General features: G+C 45.4%; 1 protein-coding gene across 3 annotated transcripts in view; it reads right to left on the reverse strand.

The window, feature by feature from the left end:
- DAP3 (death associated protein 3) overlaps positions 1-19,505 on the reverse strand; it is a 996,586-nt gene that overhangs the window by 502,554 nt on the left and 474,527 nt on the right. For all 3 annotated transcript variants that reach the window (XM_069650015.1, XM_069650007.1, XM_069650021.1), the window contains exon 8: positions 4,924-5,004. In XM_069650015.1, coding sequence (XP_069506116.1) covers positions 4,924-5,004 — 81 coding nt within the window. The remainder of the gene's footprint in view (positions 1-4,923; positions 5,005-19,505) is intronic.

A 19,505-nucleotide genomic window follows, 5' to 3' on the forward strand; every position in this document is an offset into this window, starting at 1 on the left:
CGTGGAGGTCCCAAAGGGATGGAGAAAGAAGACGACATGAGAACCATGAACAAATGTTTAGTTTTTCTTTGACTTCCCAAACAAATAAAAACATTAGAAGTAAGGAAGGACAGGAGAGTGTGTGTGGCATGGCAGCAGTGGTCTGGAGTTGAGAGGCAGTTGGAAAAGTGGAAGTGCCAAAAAGCAAACTGAAAACAGTGACTTGCAGTAGAACTGAACAAGAAACTCAGAGCCAGCCCGGTAATTATGTGCAGACCCGCTACCTTGTAAGAGTGTGGAGTGCGCATGCTTGAACGCAGGCAGAGTTTCCAGGCAGAGTAGAGTGAGCAGTGGCTTTACAGGGACCCAGGAGACATGTATCAGAGCTCAGAAAACTCTAGTTATCAGATCCAGACACAGTTTTCATCAGCGAAGAGGGCGGAGTACCAGCGACTTTACCTTGGGACCGAGAGAGCAAGTAAACGGAGGCGACCCAGGCTGCAAAGCTGCAGGAAAAGGTACTGCATGGGGAGATTGGGCTCCAGCCATAAAAACAGATGACATCAAGGATGACAGGGGGTAGAAGGAAACCCCAAAGAATATGAATACCCCGAAGAATGTGACAAGCCCAAAGGAACAGCATAATACACACAAACCCCAACTCCCAAGACAACATAAGCAAATTTGACTACATACTGGACATAAGAAAACACAAGCTCCCAAAGAAATAAAATGCAGCATAGGTGTAAGACAAACACAAGATCTACTTGGCAGTAACCAAGTGTAGTTGACAAAAGAAAAAGGGCTCAGACCTTGGCAAGAGAGTACACCAAGGCTGTGAGTCAGTGTGAAGCCTGGCAAAGAAGCCAGGCTATCAAAATAGCCTATGCAGATAATAGGTTCACACAGATCTTGGCAGGAGAGTAAAACAAGACTGAAATAACGAAAAATTGAACAAAGGAAACAGATTGCCTAGAAGCATAGAGACAGGCAAGGGGAAGTGTAACAAGCCCCATTTAAGCTGCGTGGAACTTTTCTTTTGGAACTTACTTTTCTTATTGAAACTTTTTTTGGAAACTACAAAACAAGGCAGCATGAGGTCAGCCAAGAGACATTTTGTTCCGATTTGCACATTTGTTGAGTTTAGAGTGGGAGGATCAGATTAGGTTTTGGGCACAGGACGGAGAAATTTATTTTGGACATTCTGACACCATTCGTTTTGTTGAGGCATGGAAACCCCTCTTGGTGATTAGGAAACGTTTACCCCTTTTCTTTTTACGTTCAATAAAAGAATACCAAGTAGATCAACACTCCTGTGTCTGCCTCCTATTTCTGCACCTTTACAGGAGTTTGTGCACGTTCCCTATAGAAATAAACAGACATCGTCCATTGACAAGCTGTGGTTAGGAGTGAGAGCCAGGTAAGTACCGACAGGTGCTAACAAAGAAGTAGCCAGTCGCAGAGAACGGCAAAGGAGAACTCCAGTTCTAGGTTTGAGCCCCAGCCTACTAGAAAAGGAAGTATACAGAGCAGGATTCGGCCAAAGGAAGGGCAAACCTTGGTGGAGGGGTCTGCAACACCGCAGTGCTCCAAGACTAGAGGGATCCCTGAAGAGGAGTCCTAAAAATACATCAGAACCCAGGCAGGTACTCATGGTGCAATCGCTCAGGATTCTTCCTGGAATACGTGGGTGACCCTGGTAAGTACAGATGTGGAGAAAGGAACCGCTATTCAGAACCTTGAAAACTAGACCAGCGACAATTCACACAGATGAAAAGAAAAACAACTGTGTACTCAGAATGACAGTGTTGGAGAAGGAAACAGGAAGAAGTTGGATCCCAACCAAAGAGACCCAGCCAGCTCAAGGGGCCAGATCCAGATTGCCAAAAAAGAATGGGCCCATTACTGGGGCAATGGGTTCGTACCACAAAGATGGAGCTTTGGCAGTGTAGTGGTGAGCCCATCACTCTTCTAAAACCGATTCTCTACTTCGAGGTACTTGAGTGAGAAGCATTCACAGGGGAGCACGACTGCTGCAACCCAGAAATAGTCTCACCACAAGAAAACAAGAAAGCCAGTCCAGCCATCAGGGAGGACCAGGCGAAGGAAGAGCAACACCCCAGTATGGCTAAACATGGTCCTGAAAAAAAAAAAAAAAAAAAAAAAAAGAAATCAGCATCCCATTTTCCTGTTTTCATGGTTACCCTGCTGAAATTAAGGTAGAAATCTGAGGAATGAGCGGGTGTTCCCTAGATATCCACATTCATTCCCTTACAGGCTGAACTAAGGACAACCCTGTAATCGCACACCAGGCATAAACACAATTTCTGGCAGCTAGCAAATCAGTCCTGTCCTAAATAAAACAAACACTCCAGCCCACCAACACAGAATGTGATTGCGCTCGCCTGGGAGGATGCAGGGCTGCACTCGGATTGAACCCATGTAAGCACACCTCCTTATGGGCTTTTCACAGAGAAAGGGCTAGCTCAAATAAATTAGTTATGTGCAGAGCTTAAAAAACTCATTAGTACCACAATGAGTATCATGTTGTTACATTGGGCTGCTACTAATGTGGTAAAACAAGCTGCATTCCTGGTGAGGTCAAAACTAAATCACGGCTGCCACCAGCATACAGCACAGCAAACTTGTAGGGTCTGGGACCACATTGAGGTACTCAAAAAGGACCTCTGTCTTAAGAATCCTCAAAAAGGATTGAGTGGCAGGAGGACTTTGCAGTAGTCCACCTGGCAAAAAAAAAAAAAAATACAGTCAAAGGGCCAAAAAAACTAGCAGGGCAAAAGCAAAAGGTTCACAGAACCTAAAAAGTTCCATTTTTTCAGGAGGGAGGACCCTAGTGAGCCTGAATAAGATAGCTGCCTTAATGTGAAGCTCTCCACAGTTGGGTAGGCCCGACCGTCGGAGGGCCACTGTCCTCGAGTAAAAGGGAGTGAAAATCGCCAAGAAGGCACCCAAACAGACAATTCACTGTCTGTAGAGAATTGAAATAGATTGCCTGCCTGAATCCTGTGAAGGCAGCACTAGCACGTAACGCTGGGCTTTCCCGGCGGCAGAGGGAGCCGCAGAGGTGCACTCTGTGTGTGGACCGCAGGGGTCTGGAGGAATGTGAAGAGGGTGCCCCCGACCCTGTGTGTGTGGCACAATCGCTGCGGCCTCGATGCTGGTGACTAAGATCGGATTGCTGACACTTTTGGACGCAGGCCGGTCGCTGGGAGCACAGTGCCGCTAAGCGAGCGCGGACGCTCTAGCCCCACGCTGCATGGAAAGACAGATTTACGAGAAGGCACCAGGAGTAGGTACCTTGATGCGGTGAGTGCTGCGGTAGGCAGCGAGGACCTCAACAGGGAATATCAGAACGCTGCATACAATTTAACTATGGAGACTGAGAGGGTGCGCATTGAGAGGATCCAGGCCCACCTTATTTACATACTTCAAACCTCTCCTGTCCTTGTCTTGCTGTTGAAGTCTTTGGAGGCTCTAACGGTCTCAGAGAAACTTACCTGGCTCCAGTTATGTGACTGCAGGATAGAGGGAAATGGCATCTGGAAAGGGGAGGAAAACGTGCATTGTGGAGGACACCGACTTCTTTGTCCATTGTGGTGGGCAACGAAACCAAGAAAAGCAATCACCACGGGACCCAGTCATGGCTGCGCTGGGATGCACTGAGCAGACTATGTTGGGTTTGGAGGGGAAGCTGGATAAGTTAACAGAGAAGTGGCCCAGTTGGAAACAGGGACTTCCACCCTTGAGCTGAAAACCACTGAGCTGAACAAACAATGCACTCGGGCGTTCCCTTTGGTCCAGAATCTCGTCTGGGAAATGGAACCAATGGTGAAGGGCTGTAAAGTGACATACCAGACTCGAGATGCTGGACACCAGAACATAGGTATACCAATTGCGAGTGTATTGGTCTCCCACGGGACACACAGGGAGAGGACCCCATAGGCTTTATTTTAACCTGGCTCCCAGAACAACTTAATCTCAATGTAAAAGACGACCCAATATACGTTCACAGATATTATAGGCTTAAGACAACTGGCCCCAAACAAACCTGGCTTCAAAAGTGGGCCCCCACCCTGTTGGTGTGTCTGAGTGACCCCTGTTACAGAGACAGGATCCTGAAGGCGGCTAAGAAAGTGGTAGAATATCGGGGTCACAGGATCCATTTATTCCCAGACCTCTCCCCAGCCACTTACAGGACATGAAGGGCACTCAATGTCATCAAGAAAGCCTTCCTTGAGCGGGGGAAGGGAGGTCAAAGCAGGTCTGCTCCATCCGGCCAAGCTTAGGGTTACCTCGAAAGGGAACGAATACATGTTTTGGGACACGAAGGGGCAGAGAAACTCTTGAAAACCATTCCAGCAGGAAAGCATCTAGTGGGGGATACAGGATGAAGGTTGATGGGCAATTGGTTCACTGTTTCGGTATTGGGTTCCTGTTGAGTCTATGTCACTTCTTATGTCAATTGCCTGCTCCCCATGGTAGGTTTTTGAAATGTTATTTCCCAGTTATTCAGTGTGTGATCGGGACTTTGGAGTCACCCGACTCATCTGGCCTCCCCCCACCTCCCAGGGGGTCCGGTATCACTCTTAAATACTCTCCCCGAGATACTCTGGGTGCCACTTGTTTCTGACCTTTGGCCGTGAGGGTGGAAACACTCAGGGATCTTCGCCCCCCCATGGGACGTGGACTGGTAAGGAAGTCACCTTATAAGACTCAGTGTGGCCTTTGCTTGCGGTTGTACATTTTGGGTGCTCCCTACTTTGTTACTCTTGTATTGTCTGTTTTTGCAAGGTTAAAATCAATAAATTAACATTAAAAAAAAAAAATTCTTACCAACAGTGAGATATAGGCACCATTTAAACAGTGCATGTCTGAATCGCCTTGGTATAGGATTCAGGCCCACAGGGCCATGCTGGGCCTTACCTGATCTACGACTTCTCCCAGAGGTCTGCCTTCCTCAGTTGATTCCCGTTTGCTCCATATGTACTTCTGCTGTGTCAGGATCTGGAAAAGAGGCAAGAGCCATTTCATATACGGTTATCAAAATATTTGCAAGTCATCTCATTTAAGAGGCAAGACATTTCATAGTAACTGGCTAAAACCAGCTCCTGGCATCTCCCCAAAAGTATTAACTTTCTTTTAGGTTATATTAGTTGCTGGAAGGGACCCCCATTGTGTCACAAAACAGTAAAGAAAAGGATCCCCACCCAATAATAAATATAAATTAAGAAAAATGTATGTTTTGGAATTGCTGCTGCTTTTAAAAGATAATAATCTGATTGGAAACAAGCATCCTGGACTAAGGAAGCCGACTAGTCCAGTACAAGAGAGGACCACTGTGACGATTACCGAGATCTCATCACTTCTACTCAGAGAGGAGCCCTTTCCTGTGAGGCTAGGGCGGTGAGCCCGCTACACACCATTCCCCCTAGGGGTGGCGGTAAGCAGAACCGCAAAGGGAGAGGTTGCCCTCTTGGGGACAAAGATTCCCATTCCGCCAAGGAACTCCCTAAATTACTCTATGAGGAACCATTGAAACCATTAAGGCTTCATGAGACAACCCCCACAAGTCAATGTTATTGTAATGTCATACCAACTGACTATCAGATAAACAAATCTACTGAGCAGGAGAAGAGGATGCCAGACAAAAAAAAGATTACCCAGAGGTTGGCAGCCAACCATACTGGGACTAAGCAAATTGGGCAAGTGAAGAAGAAGGCTCAGGAGCAAGAGAGAGAGAGGCACAAAGGAATATGGTTCTACGTTGGGGAGGGACTAGTACGTCCCCTTAAAAACAGAGGAAGGACCAATGTATGTTAGTGGAATCTGAGAGGTTTGACGCTGTTGAGAGACCAGAGAGCCAATGGAAGTCCTTGGTCGAAAGGACGCCGGCAACCACGAAGCAGAAAAATCATGGAGAGGGCAAGAGCCAAACTGTGTACGCCCAAGAGCGAGAATTGAGGTGGTGACATGACCCTGAAGAGAGGTGGACCGCAATCCTCAAACGACACCGAAACCGCAACTGGAAAGGATCTCCAGAGCTGCACAGTGGTGTCAGGAGAAAAAAAGGAAGTGCACAAAAACAAGAGGCAGCCCAATCCCGCAGGAAGAAGCAGTGGCGCCAATCCAGCAGAATCAAGGTAACAGGAGAGGCAGGAGACCCTGTAAGAACGCAGCAGGAAGAGCCTCAAGGGCTTAATCATACTCATCCCAGTGGTTGTGAATATTGTAAAGAAAGTGAAGAGTACAAAGACTTCTCATATTTGTCCCAGTGGTTGTGAATGCTTTAAAGATGCTGGACAGTTCATAAAGTCCACAGAGTGGTTGAAATATAAACCAAAGATAGTAAGCCATCTAGAGACACTGCAAGAATCTGAAAAGGAGAACGGTCAAAACCCTATTGTGAGAGACCAAGGAACTCAATTGAAAGCATTAAGGGGGAAAGCAGAAAAGGTGGAACAATCCCCTAGACCAGGCTTGTCCAACCTTTTTGAATGTGGGGCCAAAGCATTCGCTTTTTGTCACCCAGTGGGCCTGCAAGCCAAAAGTCAACAACCTCACCCAAAGCAGTGCATTAGAAAGCGATACTGCGTGACCTTTGACACAATAGCATCACAGGCAATGATGCGCTATGCAGTCCCAAAGATAGCTTTTCGTGTCAAGGGCAGTGAGTATCTAATGGAGCCCCTCCAACAAATGATCCGAGGTCAGTTGCTTGTGATTTCTTTCAGTGTATATGTTAGTATTTTCCTAAAATAGTGGGGGCGACCGAACGTAGCGAGGGAGATATAAGGATCTAGGGAGGGTTTGGCGCCCCATAGAATACTTTTTCAAATACGGGGTCGAAATGGTGCGTTTTACAGCAGAAAAGGTGACCAAAAAGCCATAAGTTTACAATCAGTTCTAAAGGGGAAAATGAAAATTCCATGTCACCAACAGCAGACAAGAACATTTTACATCACAACACACTTTAATGATCTATGTGTCCACAGTGTAAGACAGCATTGTGACGGATGTAACACATTGTCATGCTGGTTGTGCTCAAAATATGCCTCTGTGGCAACATGTCTATCCTGGCTGTTCCCAATTTAGGCCAGCATTGTCCTCTACAAAGCCTGATTGATGCTGCCCGAGCATGTGCAGTGTGCCCAATACATATGCCAGTTTATCTCTGTAATACACATTCATTACTTCTGTGTTAATTATTGATGCCTGTGCAGTGTTGTGCCAATACATAGGCCAGCTTATCTCTGTAATACACATTCATTACTTCTGTTTTAATGAAAGAAGCATAATCCAATTCAACAGATAAATTGTAGAAAAGTGATCACCCAAAGGTGAACCTAATTGAAGAAACGCAATGTGAGCACAATCTAAGTATGAAGAACTAGACATGGCCGGGTGCCCTCCTCTCCCAGCACCCAGGGTTGGCTGGTGTGCCATACTCGGATCACTCAAGCCGTGCTGAGGGCCATGTTGTAGGAACTGGGGAGGGAATTGACCTCATAATGTCTGCTGTAAAGCCCACAGTGTCTTGGATCTGGTGGGCTACGGTGTTATGCGCTCTGAAAATTCAATCCCCAGCTGGCCTTCCTCCAACAGGGGCACAGACACCTCCCAAGGGCTGTTTTGAATCGTCCACATTAGCAGTTGTCAGTTGCAAAAACAAAAACTAGATAGAACCCCAGGCATTTTAACTGCTGTGCTGCTTTTCCGATTATGGATAACGTGATTGTGTTGCTTAGCCATTTTGTCAAAGAATTAATTCCCACATGCGGTAGAATCATGTGGAAGATCATTGCTTGTGTGACACAATTTGAGCAGTACCCAAGGGGGAGGTTTTTGTCAAAACGTGATGCAAATTGTACCCCCCCTCCCGAGGCGGTATGTTCAAACATTAAGGCAGCCCGCGCTGCTTTTGAGCCTCCGAGATACTACTGGCCCGATACTTGTGTTTCTGTGTATCTGGCCAGCAGTATCTCGGAGGCTCAAAAGCACTGCAGGCCGCAAACATACGTCAGAAAATATAGCAGGCAGTACTTCCCACTGCTGGAAGCAAGGAGAACTAGGGCTAGGTGTGCACCGCACATGGCACTGTGAACCTGGGCTGGGCTGAGCTGCTGGCTCACGCAGGCGCTGCCCTGGGCTCAGCAACGCAGATGTGTGAAGGTGGCGCTGTGTGCCCGTGGCTCCACCCACACACATTACGTGATTATGTTTTCCATTGGCTGAGAAACAGCCAATGGAAATAGTGTTACCGTGCAAGGCATGTATTTATTTCTACTACTACTACAACCTGCCTTGCACGGTAACAGTATTTCCATTGGCTGTTTCTCAGCCAATGGAAATCGTAATGTGTGTGGACTACGATTCCTACATTGAAACTGCAGCCACAACACTCACTGTGTACAAAATAAATGCAAAACGTACAAAAGTAACCCTAATGCTTTGTCCGTGCTCTTGGGCTTTGAGGGCCACATAAAATGTCATGGAGGGCCGCATGTTGGACAACCCTGCCCTAGACGAATTAAAGGATTTGATTCACGTGGTTACCAAGAACTATTTGAAAACAGACCATTAAGGTTGGATGTCGCTTGTCCAGGAGATGGGAGTCATTCTCCTGGGCCCCTTTCTTTTCCTTTGGTATTTCATTAGTGGTAGGGTTAGAAAATGATAGCTTTTGTCAGAGGACGGATCATTACTTTCGACTGCAATACTGTCGACAAGGCCTATAGTTAGTTTTACATTAGGTAGGCAAAACCTTTGTGATAGGGACAGATAGGCCTTTTCCTTATTATTTTAATGAAGATAATTGTAAGAATACTATTTAGTCCACCTCCTTCTGTCCTACCACACCACACAGTGGTACAACAACATGATTGTAGCCTACTTCACAGCGGCTCCCTTTAAGTTGGGCGACAAGGCTACTTTGTTATGCACCCAATATAATTTTCAAATGTGCAAAATGAGGGTGTAACTAGTGGTAACTTTTTTTATTTGTCATTGGTAAAAAAATAAATAAATAAATAAATAAATTTCCTTTAACACATTTCCTCTCAATGTTTCAAATTAAAAGTTCCACGCTGAACGTGCCCGATCTCGTCTGATCTTGAAATAATAGTAGTTCATAAATATGTTTCACTAAGTTCAACAATCAACTAAAAAACAGGACGACCTTCAGTTGGCCTTCAACTCATCTAGTTTTAGGCATTTGACAAAAGCCACTACTGCCAGAACAGCAGATGTAGTGCGGCCACCTAGACAAACCATAACAATTTCACAATCAATACAATTCATTGAGTTCAAAGTTTTTAAAATATAAAATAAGTTTAGCTTGCAGTGCTGGACAAAAAAAAGTTAATTGACATGGTTACAAAACCTACATGCTACCTGCTTAAAAAACATCAATGTATACCTTGCTAATATTTGTCTAGTAGAAGAACAAGTTACTTCTTACCTTGTAACGTTCTTTCGATGGGATGTTCCTCTGACGTATTCCTTATCTTTGATAGATCATCTCCCAGCTTGCTGGCCTCGGAAACATTTTTTCAGTAGAGGGCGCTGCGCGTCGACGTCCCTCGAGCCGATGTCACTCGACGGCCTCCCTATCGGCGCAGACGTCACCACACGTATAAATAGACTTGCGCAGCGTCCGTTGCTCAGTTCCGTTTTGACGTTAACAGTTGTTTTACATTAATTGGTTATTGACCTTTAAGGAGCGTAAGCTGCAACCACAAGGGAAGTATTACTGCGGGGCTGGATGGGAGGGGCGATAAGGAATACGTCGGAGGAACATCCCATTGAAAGAACGTTACAAGGTAAGAAGTAACTTGTTCTTCGAAGGGATTGTGTCCTCCGAAGTATTCCTTATCTTTGATAGACTCCCATAGCAGTGGTGTGCAATTGGAGGTAGGAGTAAAACGCCATGTTTCCTTTCAGGAATGAACATAATGTAATACGGCTTTGCCAAACCTAGTCTCTTGACTAGAGGAGGAACCCAGGTTGTAAAATCTTGTGAAGGTATGTGCGGACGACCATGTGGCAGCCGCACATATGTCTCGAACCGGAACCCCTCTTTGGAGGGCCGAGGAGGCTGCGATACCCCTGGTTGAATGAGCCCTAAAATTTTGAGGAGGCTCAAATCCCTGCCAGTTTGTAGCATTCCAGGATGGCCAAAATAATCCATCTGGAAATGGTTTGTTTTGTTATCAGTAGTCCCAACTTGTGCCCTGAGTAACCCACGAACAGTTGGTCTGCTTGCCTAATCCTAGCAACACTGCTGATGTAAAAGCTTAAAGCTCTCCTTGGGTCCAGCCTATGTAGCCTTTCTTCCTCTTTCCCCGGATGGGGAGGCGGATAGAATGAAGGTAAAGTAATTTTCTGAGTGATGTGGAATTCAGAAACCACCTTTGGGAGGAAATTAGGCTTCACCTGTAGGACAACCTTGTCTTTATGAAAAACTGTATGAGGGGGTTTACAAGATAGAGCTTGTAATTCGCTCACACTTCTAGCAGATGTTAAGGCCACTAATAAGACAGTTTTAAGGGTGAGAAATCTTAGCGAACAAGAGTGGAGTGGTTCGAAAGGAGTACCAATCAGGACAGGACATTTAAGACTAAATTTAAGTACCATAAAGGAACCTGGAAAGGTCTTGGAAGGCAGACATTAGTTAATCCATTTAGAAATTGTATTACTAAGGGTAAGTTGAAATACGAAGGCTCCTCCGCAGTGCGCTTGAAGATCGATAGCGCTGCGAGATAGCCCTTGATAGTGCCAACTTGAAGGCCTGAATTTGCCAAGTAGAGTAGAAAGGATAACACCGTTGGTGTACCACATGAAAAAGGGTCGATATTCTCTTCTCTACACCAGCTGCAAAACTTGTTCCAACGGCAGCGGTATAAAGATTTCTGGCCAAAAGCAACACTTCCATGACTTCATCAGGGAGGTCCCAATCCTTGTATCTCAACCTTTCAGAAGCCAGGCGTGAAGATTGAGGGTTCTGATGTCTGGATGGAGAACCCGACCTCCCTTCTGTGAGAGAAGATTCTCCTTGAGTGGAAGACGAATTGGAGGGCAGATGGACATGTCCAGAAGGTCCGGGTACCACGTTCTCCTGGCCCAGTCTGGGGCAATTAGGATCATCGTTCTCTGGAATCTTCTCAACCTCTTGACCATTTGAGGAATGACAGGGACTGGTGGAAACGCGTACAGGAGTGGAAACTCCCAGTCCACTACGAACGCGTCCCCTAGAGCTCCTCTCGGGGGAAATTCCCTTGAACAAAACAGATTGCACTTTCTGTTGGTACTGGTGGCAAACAGATCCACTTGAGGGGTTCGCCAAAGAGCGAAGATCTCTTGAAGGAATTCCTGAGCTAGTTCCCACTCGTGGAAGACTGTGCCCTGCCTGCTCAGAGCGTCCGCCATCAAGTTCTTCTCTCCGGCTAGGTGAACTGCCGATAGAGAGATTCCTTCTTGAATTGCCCAAAACCAGAGCTGCATTGCCTCTCTGCACAGTGGCAGTGATCCTACGCCTCCTCTTTTGTTGTGGTAGTGCATGGCCACTGTGTTGTCCGTCATTATCAGCACATTTTTCCCACAGATGGCAGAAAAGCTTTCAGCGCTAGTCTGATTACTCTCAGCTCTAACAGGTTGATATGTAGTCTGGACTCCGATGGAGACCAACGACCGCTGATGGTCAAGTCGTTGGTATAGGCTCCCCACCCTGTGAGTGAGGCATCTGTGACTACTGTTATCTCCGGCCATGGTTGCCAAAACAGTTCCCCCTGTTTTTCTGGCAGGCCCACCACTGAAGGTCTCGAGCCACTCTGTCCAGAATCTGAAGGAGGTCTGTCATTCTCCCTGAGAATTGCGACCACTGACTTCTCAGTGCCCACTGAAGAGATCTCATTCTCAGGCGAGCCTCTGGCACAAGGAAGATGCAGGATGCCATGAGGCCTAGCAACCTCAAAAAGTCGAAGGCTGGGAGACGTTGGGCATTTTGAAATTTGGTGAGCATCTGCAGAATATCTTGAGCCCTCACCTCTGGTGGCGAGGCTTTTCCCAGGGAAGTGTCCAGGACTGCTCCAATGAACTGGAGTCTCTGTGATGGTATCATCTGTGACTTCTCTAAATTGAGGGAGAAGCCCAGTTTGTGAAGGAAGTGGCAGACATAATCTAGCTGGATCTGAGCTTGTTCCGAAGATACAGCTCTGATCAGCCAATCGTCCAGGTAGGGGTAGACGTGGATCCCTTCCCTCTTTAGACTTGCAGCCACTACCGACATTAGCTTGGTGAAGACCCTGCGGGCGGAGGTCAGCCCAAATGGCAGAACTCGAAATTGATAATGAGAGCCGCCAATTGCGAACCTCAGGTATTCCCTGTGTTTGAGATGGATTGGCAGATGGAAATAAGCATCCTGGAGGTCCAGAAATACCAGCCAGTCCTGGAGCTGGAGGGCCTGAAGGATCTGAGAGAGAGTTACCATCTTGAACGTCCTTCCTGAGGAACTTGTTCAATTCTCGTAAGTCCAAGATAGGTCTCAGTCCTCTGTCTTTCGTCGGTATGAGAAAGTAGGGAGGGGGGGGGACGGGTACCAGCCCTTGTTCCTCTCCGCTACAGGTACCGGTTCTATGGCACCTTTCCCTAGCAGGTCTACAATTTCCTGCAAGAGGAGCGGATCTGGAACTTTCAGAGAGCTGTTCCCCGGTGGATGACTCTGAGGGATGCGTAGAAAAGGCAGGCAGTAACCTTGGGCAACTGTCTCCAATGCCCAAGCATCTGACGTAATAGCCTGCCATTCTGTCAGATGTTGAGTTAACCTGCCCCCTACTGGTGTTTTGTGAAGGGAGTCCTCAGTGCGGTTTGGAGGCGGCTGATGCAGATGCCGAGGGTAAAGAGGCACCTGCTGCTGCGGCTTTTGTGTTTTTACCCCGTCCACCTCGGGTGAATTTCTTCTGACCCCTTTGAACCGGCTGTCCTCTGCCCTTTCCGAATGCGGAATAGAAGCGGAAGGACTTACCTCTCCAAGAGGTTCCTGAGGGGCAATATGGTGGTTTGACGGATTGCAGCTCCTAAGGATTTTGCTGCTGCCTTTGATGTTTGTAGTTTTTGTCATCCGCCTTCTTACCAAACAAAGAAGAGCCGTCAAAGGGCATATTCAAGAGTCTGCTTTGCACATCTGGAGCAAAACCAGACTTTCGCAACCAAGCAAATCTCCTGGTTGTTGTACTTGCCGCCATGGCCCTGCCGATACTGTCAGCAGAATCGATGCCAGTCTGAAGGGAATCGCACATTGCGTCCTTACCATCCTTAATGATGTTGAGAAACGCTTCCCTTTCTTCTCCCTCTGGGAGGCAGTCAGCCGCTGATGAAGCACACTCCCAAAGTGTGTGGCTGAACCTTGCAAGCGTACAATTAGCATTGATGGATTTCAACGCCATGCTACATGCGGAAAATACTTTTTTGGCCATAGAGTCATATCTCTTATCATCCCTGTCCTGTGGAACAGTAGGGTAAGCCGATTTACTACCTGCTGAAGTAGCTGTCTGAACAACCAGACTATCCGGAGTTGGGTGTTTGGATAAATATTCAGGGTCAGCAGAAGACACCCGATATTTAGCTGATATTTTTTTGTTAACTGCCGGGATTACCTCAGGTGTTTCCCAGTTGGCCAATATTCTCCTTTGTAATGCCGCATGAAATGGCACCACAGGATCCTCCTGTGGACCTTTGACCAAGATGTCTGTGAGGTTGCCTTGCTGAGAAGCAGGTGAGGTTGTGGACCATCCCATAAACTCTATTATCCTTGCCATCAAGGTTCTATAAGGGAATTCAGCATGTTCCCCTGGGTCTGGTGTGGCAAATTCCATTTCTGGGGAAGTGTCCAACCCACTTGCTTCCTGTAGGGTTTCATGGAGGTCTTTCAACCTACCTTCCTCAGAGGTAAATTCCTCTGGTGCAGGAGTTGCAGATCCCTGCAACTCAAAAGGTCTTTCCTGATCCGAATCCTCCCCTTCTTCATAAATAGAAGAAAAGACCCTGGAGTGATCAGGTCTTGAAAATGGTATAAATCCCATTTCCAGGGCAGAAGGAGCCAAGTTTGTCATGATTGGCTGAGAAAACGTCGACGTTGTCGACGCAGACGTTAAAGGCTTCGAAGCCAACGAAAAAGGCATCGAGAAAGGTGGTAGAGGCCTCGATGAACTCGAGAGTATCGGGATTCTACTCGAGGTTGTCGACGATACTCTCGTGCTCGAGGCTCTGGGCATGGCCACTGGCTGTGAGGTGGCCGTGGGTTTATCCGTTCGACGAAGACGCCAATCTATGTGTAGAAGGGATCTTCGACGACAGCGCAACTTTGCCTTTACTCGAGGGTTCGTGACGCTCTCGAGTGGCTTCTTCAGCCGGGTACTGCAACTCGCGGCTTTTTGATTTTTCGGGTCTTTCACCCAGGGTATCACCCTCAGCGGTCTTCAAGGGGGTCGAGGCCGCTTTCTCGAAGACGCTTAGCATCTTTTTCCTGAATTCCTCCCACTCAGCCTGAGAGCTATGTTTTGTGGGGCAGGAGACCCTTTTTGGGGAAACGGAAGACGAAGAAGGGGATCTTCAACATCTCTTTTTTGAATGCTTAGATCTCGAAGAGTGATGGGAACTGCTTCGAGACCTAGAACGAGAATGCCTTTTATGATGGCGAGGAGACGAATGTCTTGACTCCGCCGAGGAAACGTTCGAAGAAGTTTTAACTGCCTTACCTCTCGCGAGCTTCCCCTTACGCTCCTTCAAGGCTTTCGCCGTCATGGACATGCAGTCCTCGCACTCCGAACAATGGTGCTCGATTCCCAGGCACCAAAAACAGATCCTGTGAGGATCCGTCAATGACATGTTCTTTCCACAGTCTCGACATTTTTTGAAGCCGGACCGTGGAGTCGTCGGTTCGGGTGAGGAAGCCATCGAGTACGAGTCGGTATTCACGAGGAATATATTGATATATTCGACTGAAGAACTGAGCAACGATATTCCGAGGCCCCACGAAGTGCGGAAAAACGGAACTGAGCAACGGACGCTGCGCAAGTCTATTTATACGCGTGGTGACAGCGCCGATACGGAGGCCGTCGAGGGACGTCGACGCGCAGCGCCCTCACTGAAATTATTTTTCCGAGGCCAGCAAGCTGGGAGATGATCTATCAAAGATAAGGAATACGTCAGAGGACACAATCCCTTCGAAAGTTCCATCTACATTTTAAGAAGGCATTGCAGACGAATCTATTTGGATGGGTATTCAGATATGGGGCAACTACTCCACATTTTTTATCATCAAAAACAAGATGGCTCATTGAGTCATAGCTATGTAGCTCATCAGGTGTGATATTACAATCCCATTTATAAAGAATAGTTTTAACTTTACATAGGGTTTCCATTAATTTGTTAAAGCAAAAAGTGTGTGCTGCAAACTCTCATCTCAGAACAGGTTATCATGCTGTGTTCTTTCTGGAGAGGAGCGCCTGCTACCTTTTTTGAAATATTTGCAAGGAACTTGGGGTTGGTCACCCTGAGTTACCTGGGGGCAACCAGACGTGGACTCTCTGCTCACTGTGTTCAGAGAGGTGCAGCTTCACCTCACTGATGAGGCCCAACAAGGCTGAAACACGTGTATGGGGTTGCTGTTGGCACTCTTGTTCAGAGAGGAATTGCCATAGCATTTCGGTGCTGGACTGCTCATGTGGGGGGGACAAAGATTGATATGCAAATGAATATTTCCCATCTGTGGAAGGTACAGTGAGCAAATAGCGTGTGCTGCAAACTCTCATCTCAGAACAGGTTATCATGCTATGTTCTTTCTGGAGAGGAGTGCCTGCTACCTTTCTTTGAAATGTTTCCATTAATTTGTGCCTGTTCAGGCCAAAGTGACCTAATATGCTATCATAGTAAACAGAAAAAATTCTAATACTTGTATCCCCTCTCTGCATGAAAATGGTATTCAAGTCTTCATATAGTGAATTTTTAATAAACACAAACTTAACATAAAACAAGAAAAACGTCCATCTGGCCATGCTTGCCAAAGACGGAAGTCCTAGCTCAAATTTAATTGCAGCCAGTGGAACAGAGTTTGGAATACCCAAGACCCACCGACAAATCAGTCCTTCTAGTCTGGCAATGGAGTCTACAAGCCACAAGTGTAAAACTTCAATCTACAAATATATTCGTGAAAGTGTGTTTGTATGTTCGGGGTTGGCACCAGCCCCATAACAATTGGTGGGCTGAAATTTGGCCCATGGTCACATACCAGTGTGGGGTGTACTGGCGATGGTGAAATCTGACCAACCCCACCCATTCGCCCTGCACAGAGGTGGAGCGGGTCTCGCCCTGGTCCATCAGTTTAGGTGATTTCAGGAGATTACTGATTTTGCCATTTTTCAAAAATAGTAAGTTATGACAATAAAACATACACAAGGCTATAGCAGACCCCCATGTGCATGTCAGCTAAAGACCTGTGCAACACTTTGTGGTACCGCTAGTACAATATAAAACCTTTGGGACAATTTTGCCCTTCTAAAGCCTCAAAAGGGAAATAACTGAGAACTTCCTGTACTTTGCATCAACTTTACAGATTTGATTGGTAAGAGCTACAAGCTTAGACCGCAGCTAATCCTTTATCTGGGAGTTAGGGGGTTTACATACTATGGGAAATCCCATGTAGATTAAGTGTTCAACCCGCAAGTTTGTCCAGATCATTCCACCATTGAAAATAGGTCATTGCCCGCATGGCGGTACATTCCATAATTTTGGTGTTCCCGGAATTAATCTTCACAAAATTTGTTTTGGTAAAATTGCCAAATGCATTAAGCAAACGCTGTAACCTAATCTGGGTACAATCAACCAACAAGAAGGCGTCTGCATATGCAAAACAAACAACTTGCAAAAAATCTATTTTCAGGGAAACAAAAGGTATTGGACCGTTAAAATCCACAACATCCGAGACAGAGATTAAAAAGGCAGGGAGCCAAACTGCATCCCTGCATAACTGCTGTATGAGTGCTAATTTTCCGGGATAGCATGCTTTCCTGATCAAGCCGAACCTGAACATTGAAGTGCTCATGAAGGGCAATAATTAAACATAACAAACCAGCTGGAATCCCCAATGATTATGCTTTGACCAAAGGGGTCCCCCATGTACAGGATCAAAAGCGGCAAGCAAATCAATTGTCGCCACAAAAACAGAATAATTTCTATGTCCATACCTTATCTTGAATAGACCCGAGAACAAAACCATTGAGGTTAGTACCATAACCAGTTTGCCTTTTCTTAAGTCTACCCATATCCGATGCCCACTTTCTAGATGTATCAACAGTGAGGCAAACACCTTACTGTCAGTATCAAGGATCGAGATGAGACGCAAGTTTTTAGGGTCTGACCTTGATCCCTTCTTTTGAATGGGAACAAAATAAGCATTCCTCTAAGAATGTGGGAAGGTTTCTGAAGCAACTACCTGCTTCAATAAAATTGTTAAGAGGGTGTACCAGACAACCAAATCACCTTCAAAAAAGATCATTCGACAATTTATTAGGTCCAGAGGCAGGGATTACACATGTTTCAATCATTTCAAATATGCATTCTTGATCAAAACTAATCTTCCAAGGTTCCCCCAATTTAGATTTCAAAATGGGCCCGGTTGAGGCAACAGTATCTACAATTGAGAACATCGCTTCAAAATGTTGAACCCAGGGTTTTTCAGGGACAGCATTAAGTTATTTATCTGTTTGACATGTCCCAACCTCATTAATAGCCTCCAGAAAGATGTAATATTGTTTCTCAGCATCAACAACATATGCCCTGCATCCTTTTGTAAACAAATGTGCACAATAGATTTAAGCACATTTCTATACACTTGGCTTTTTTAATCTAAATGGAACAAGAAGCACAATCATGTCCAGCCAGCCTTTAATGTTCTCTGATCTTAAATCTCAACTCCAACTATGATCGGATCATAAGCATGAAGAAGTTTAGATGAACCACAAGGACCATCCTATGATCTTACTGGTTGCCAGACATTTCGTCGAAAAAAATTGGTCGACCAGACAAATGGTCGAACCAATTTGGTCGAAAACCAAATGGTCGAAATTTTTTATTTTTTTTATTTTAACCCTTTTTTTTTTGGGGGGGGGGGGGGGGGGGGGAGTCCCCCCCCAACCCCCTTTTTTTCTCTAAAAACCCCTTTTTTAACTAAACGAAAACCCGCAAAATAAATATATAAATAAAAAAAAAATTCGACCATTTGGTTTTCGACCAAATTGCGTCGACCAAATTGCAGTCGACCAGTTTTTTTTCGACGAGTTGACTGGACACCATCTTACTTAGACTATATCTCTTGCAAATTAACTTCTACAAAAGATTCAAAATTATCAACATTAAATGTTTGATATTTCCAATTGAGAGAGGTTTCCTTCATAAGTAGGGAGAGTTTATTAACTCATGTGACATAGCAATCATTCCAGGAGATCCTATTATTTCCAGGATTAATATACAAATTCCTAGGACCACCCATGTCCCCATTCGCAATATTAATGTCAAATTCAGTAGAAAGCAATATTTTTTTTATTGCATATGGTTATAAATACATTCAACCTTTTGCCAAACACAGAAGAAAAAAAGAAGTTATAAAACCAAAATTACAATGCAACATAACATACAAAATGAAAAACACAACAATCCAATTCTAAAACATTAAAAATGTATAACATGTTATCTTATTTGCATCTACATTTCATTATATAAATCTGATTTCATCAAAGAATGGCCTTCTAATTTAAGACTCTTAATAAAACCCACAATTGCAACTAAGGGGGGATGACCACTTAATAGTCTGCAACACAATTTCTCTGAATCAAAGTCCAGTCTACAGACCCATTTCTGAAAGTGTACAATACCCAATACCCAATACATTAAGCACTGTACATTTAGAAACAAGTGCTTCAGGGTTTCCTCCGAGTGCAAATCACCATTAAATCTACAAAGTGCCTGTTCCTTTTGTATTATTCGTCTACGTAATATTTGTCCTGTGGGATGATTATTAAATCTAAGAAAGGCACCACCCAGCTGTTTGCTGGGATAAAGATTCAAATACAATGCAACAGTCTCAATTTTGTTATGCTCATGCTTTAAAAAACGCTAGAGAGGAATCATTATGAACACTGTCAACAGTATTAACCCTGTATTTCCTATATAACAGCTGTTTAACAAAACACATGTTGTCACAAAGGTCACTCCCTCACACCCAATTTTAACAACAAATTATTACAATTCACCACCATATCATTAATGCAGGTTTCCCTTTTTTGATGTCAATGTTCTGGAGGTCTCCATATAGTGAATATTTTGGGGCAGTAAGCAAATTATGGAACAGACACAAGATACACCATTTGGCTCCGACACTTAGTGATTTTATTCTGAGTTTGACTTTATGGCCGAAATAGGAATCCAGTCTGGCAGTCGCAAAGCTTTCTGCCAAA

The sequence above is a fragment of the Ambystoma mexicanum genome, chromosome 1p (assembly GCF_040938575.1).
Source record: "Ambystoma mexicanum isolate Mex_15411 chromosome 1p, UKY_AmexF1_1, whole genome shotgun sequence".
Lineage (NCBI taxonomy): Eukaryota > Metazoa > Chordata > Amphibia > Caudata > Ambystomatidae > Ambystoma > Ambystoma mexicanum.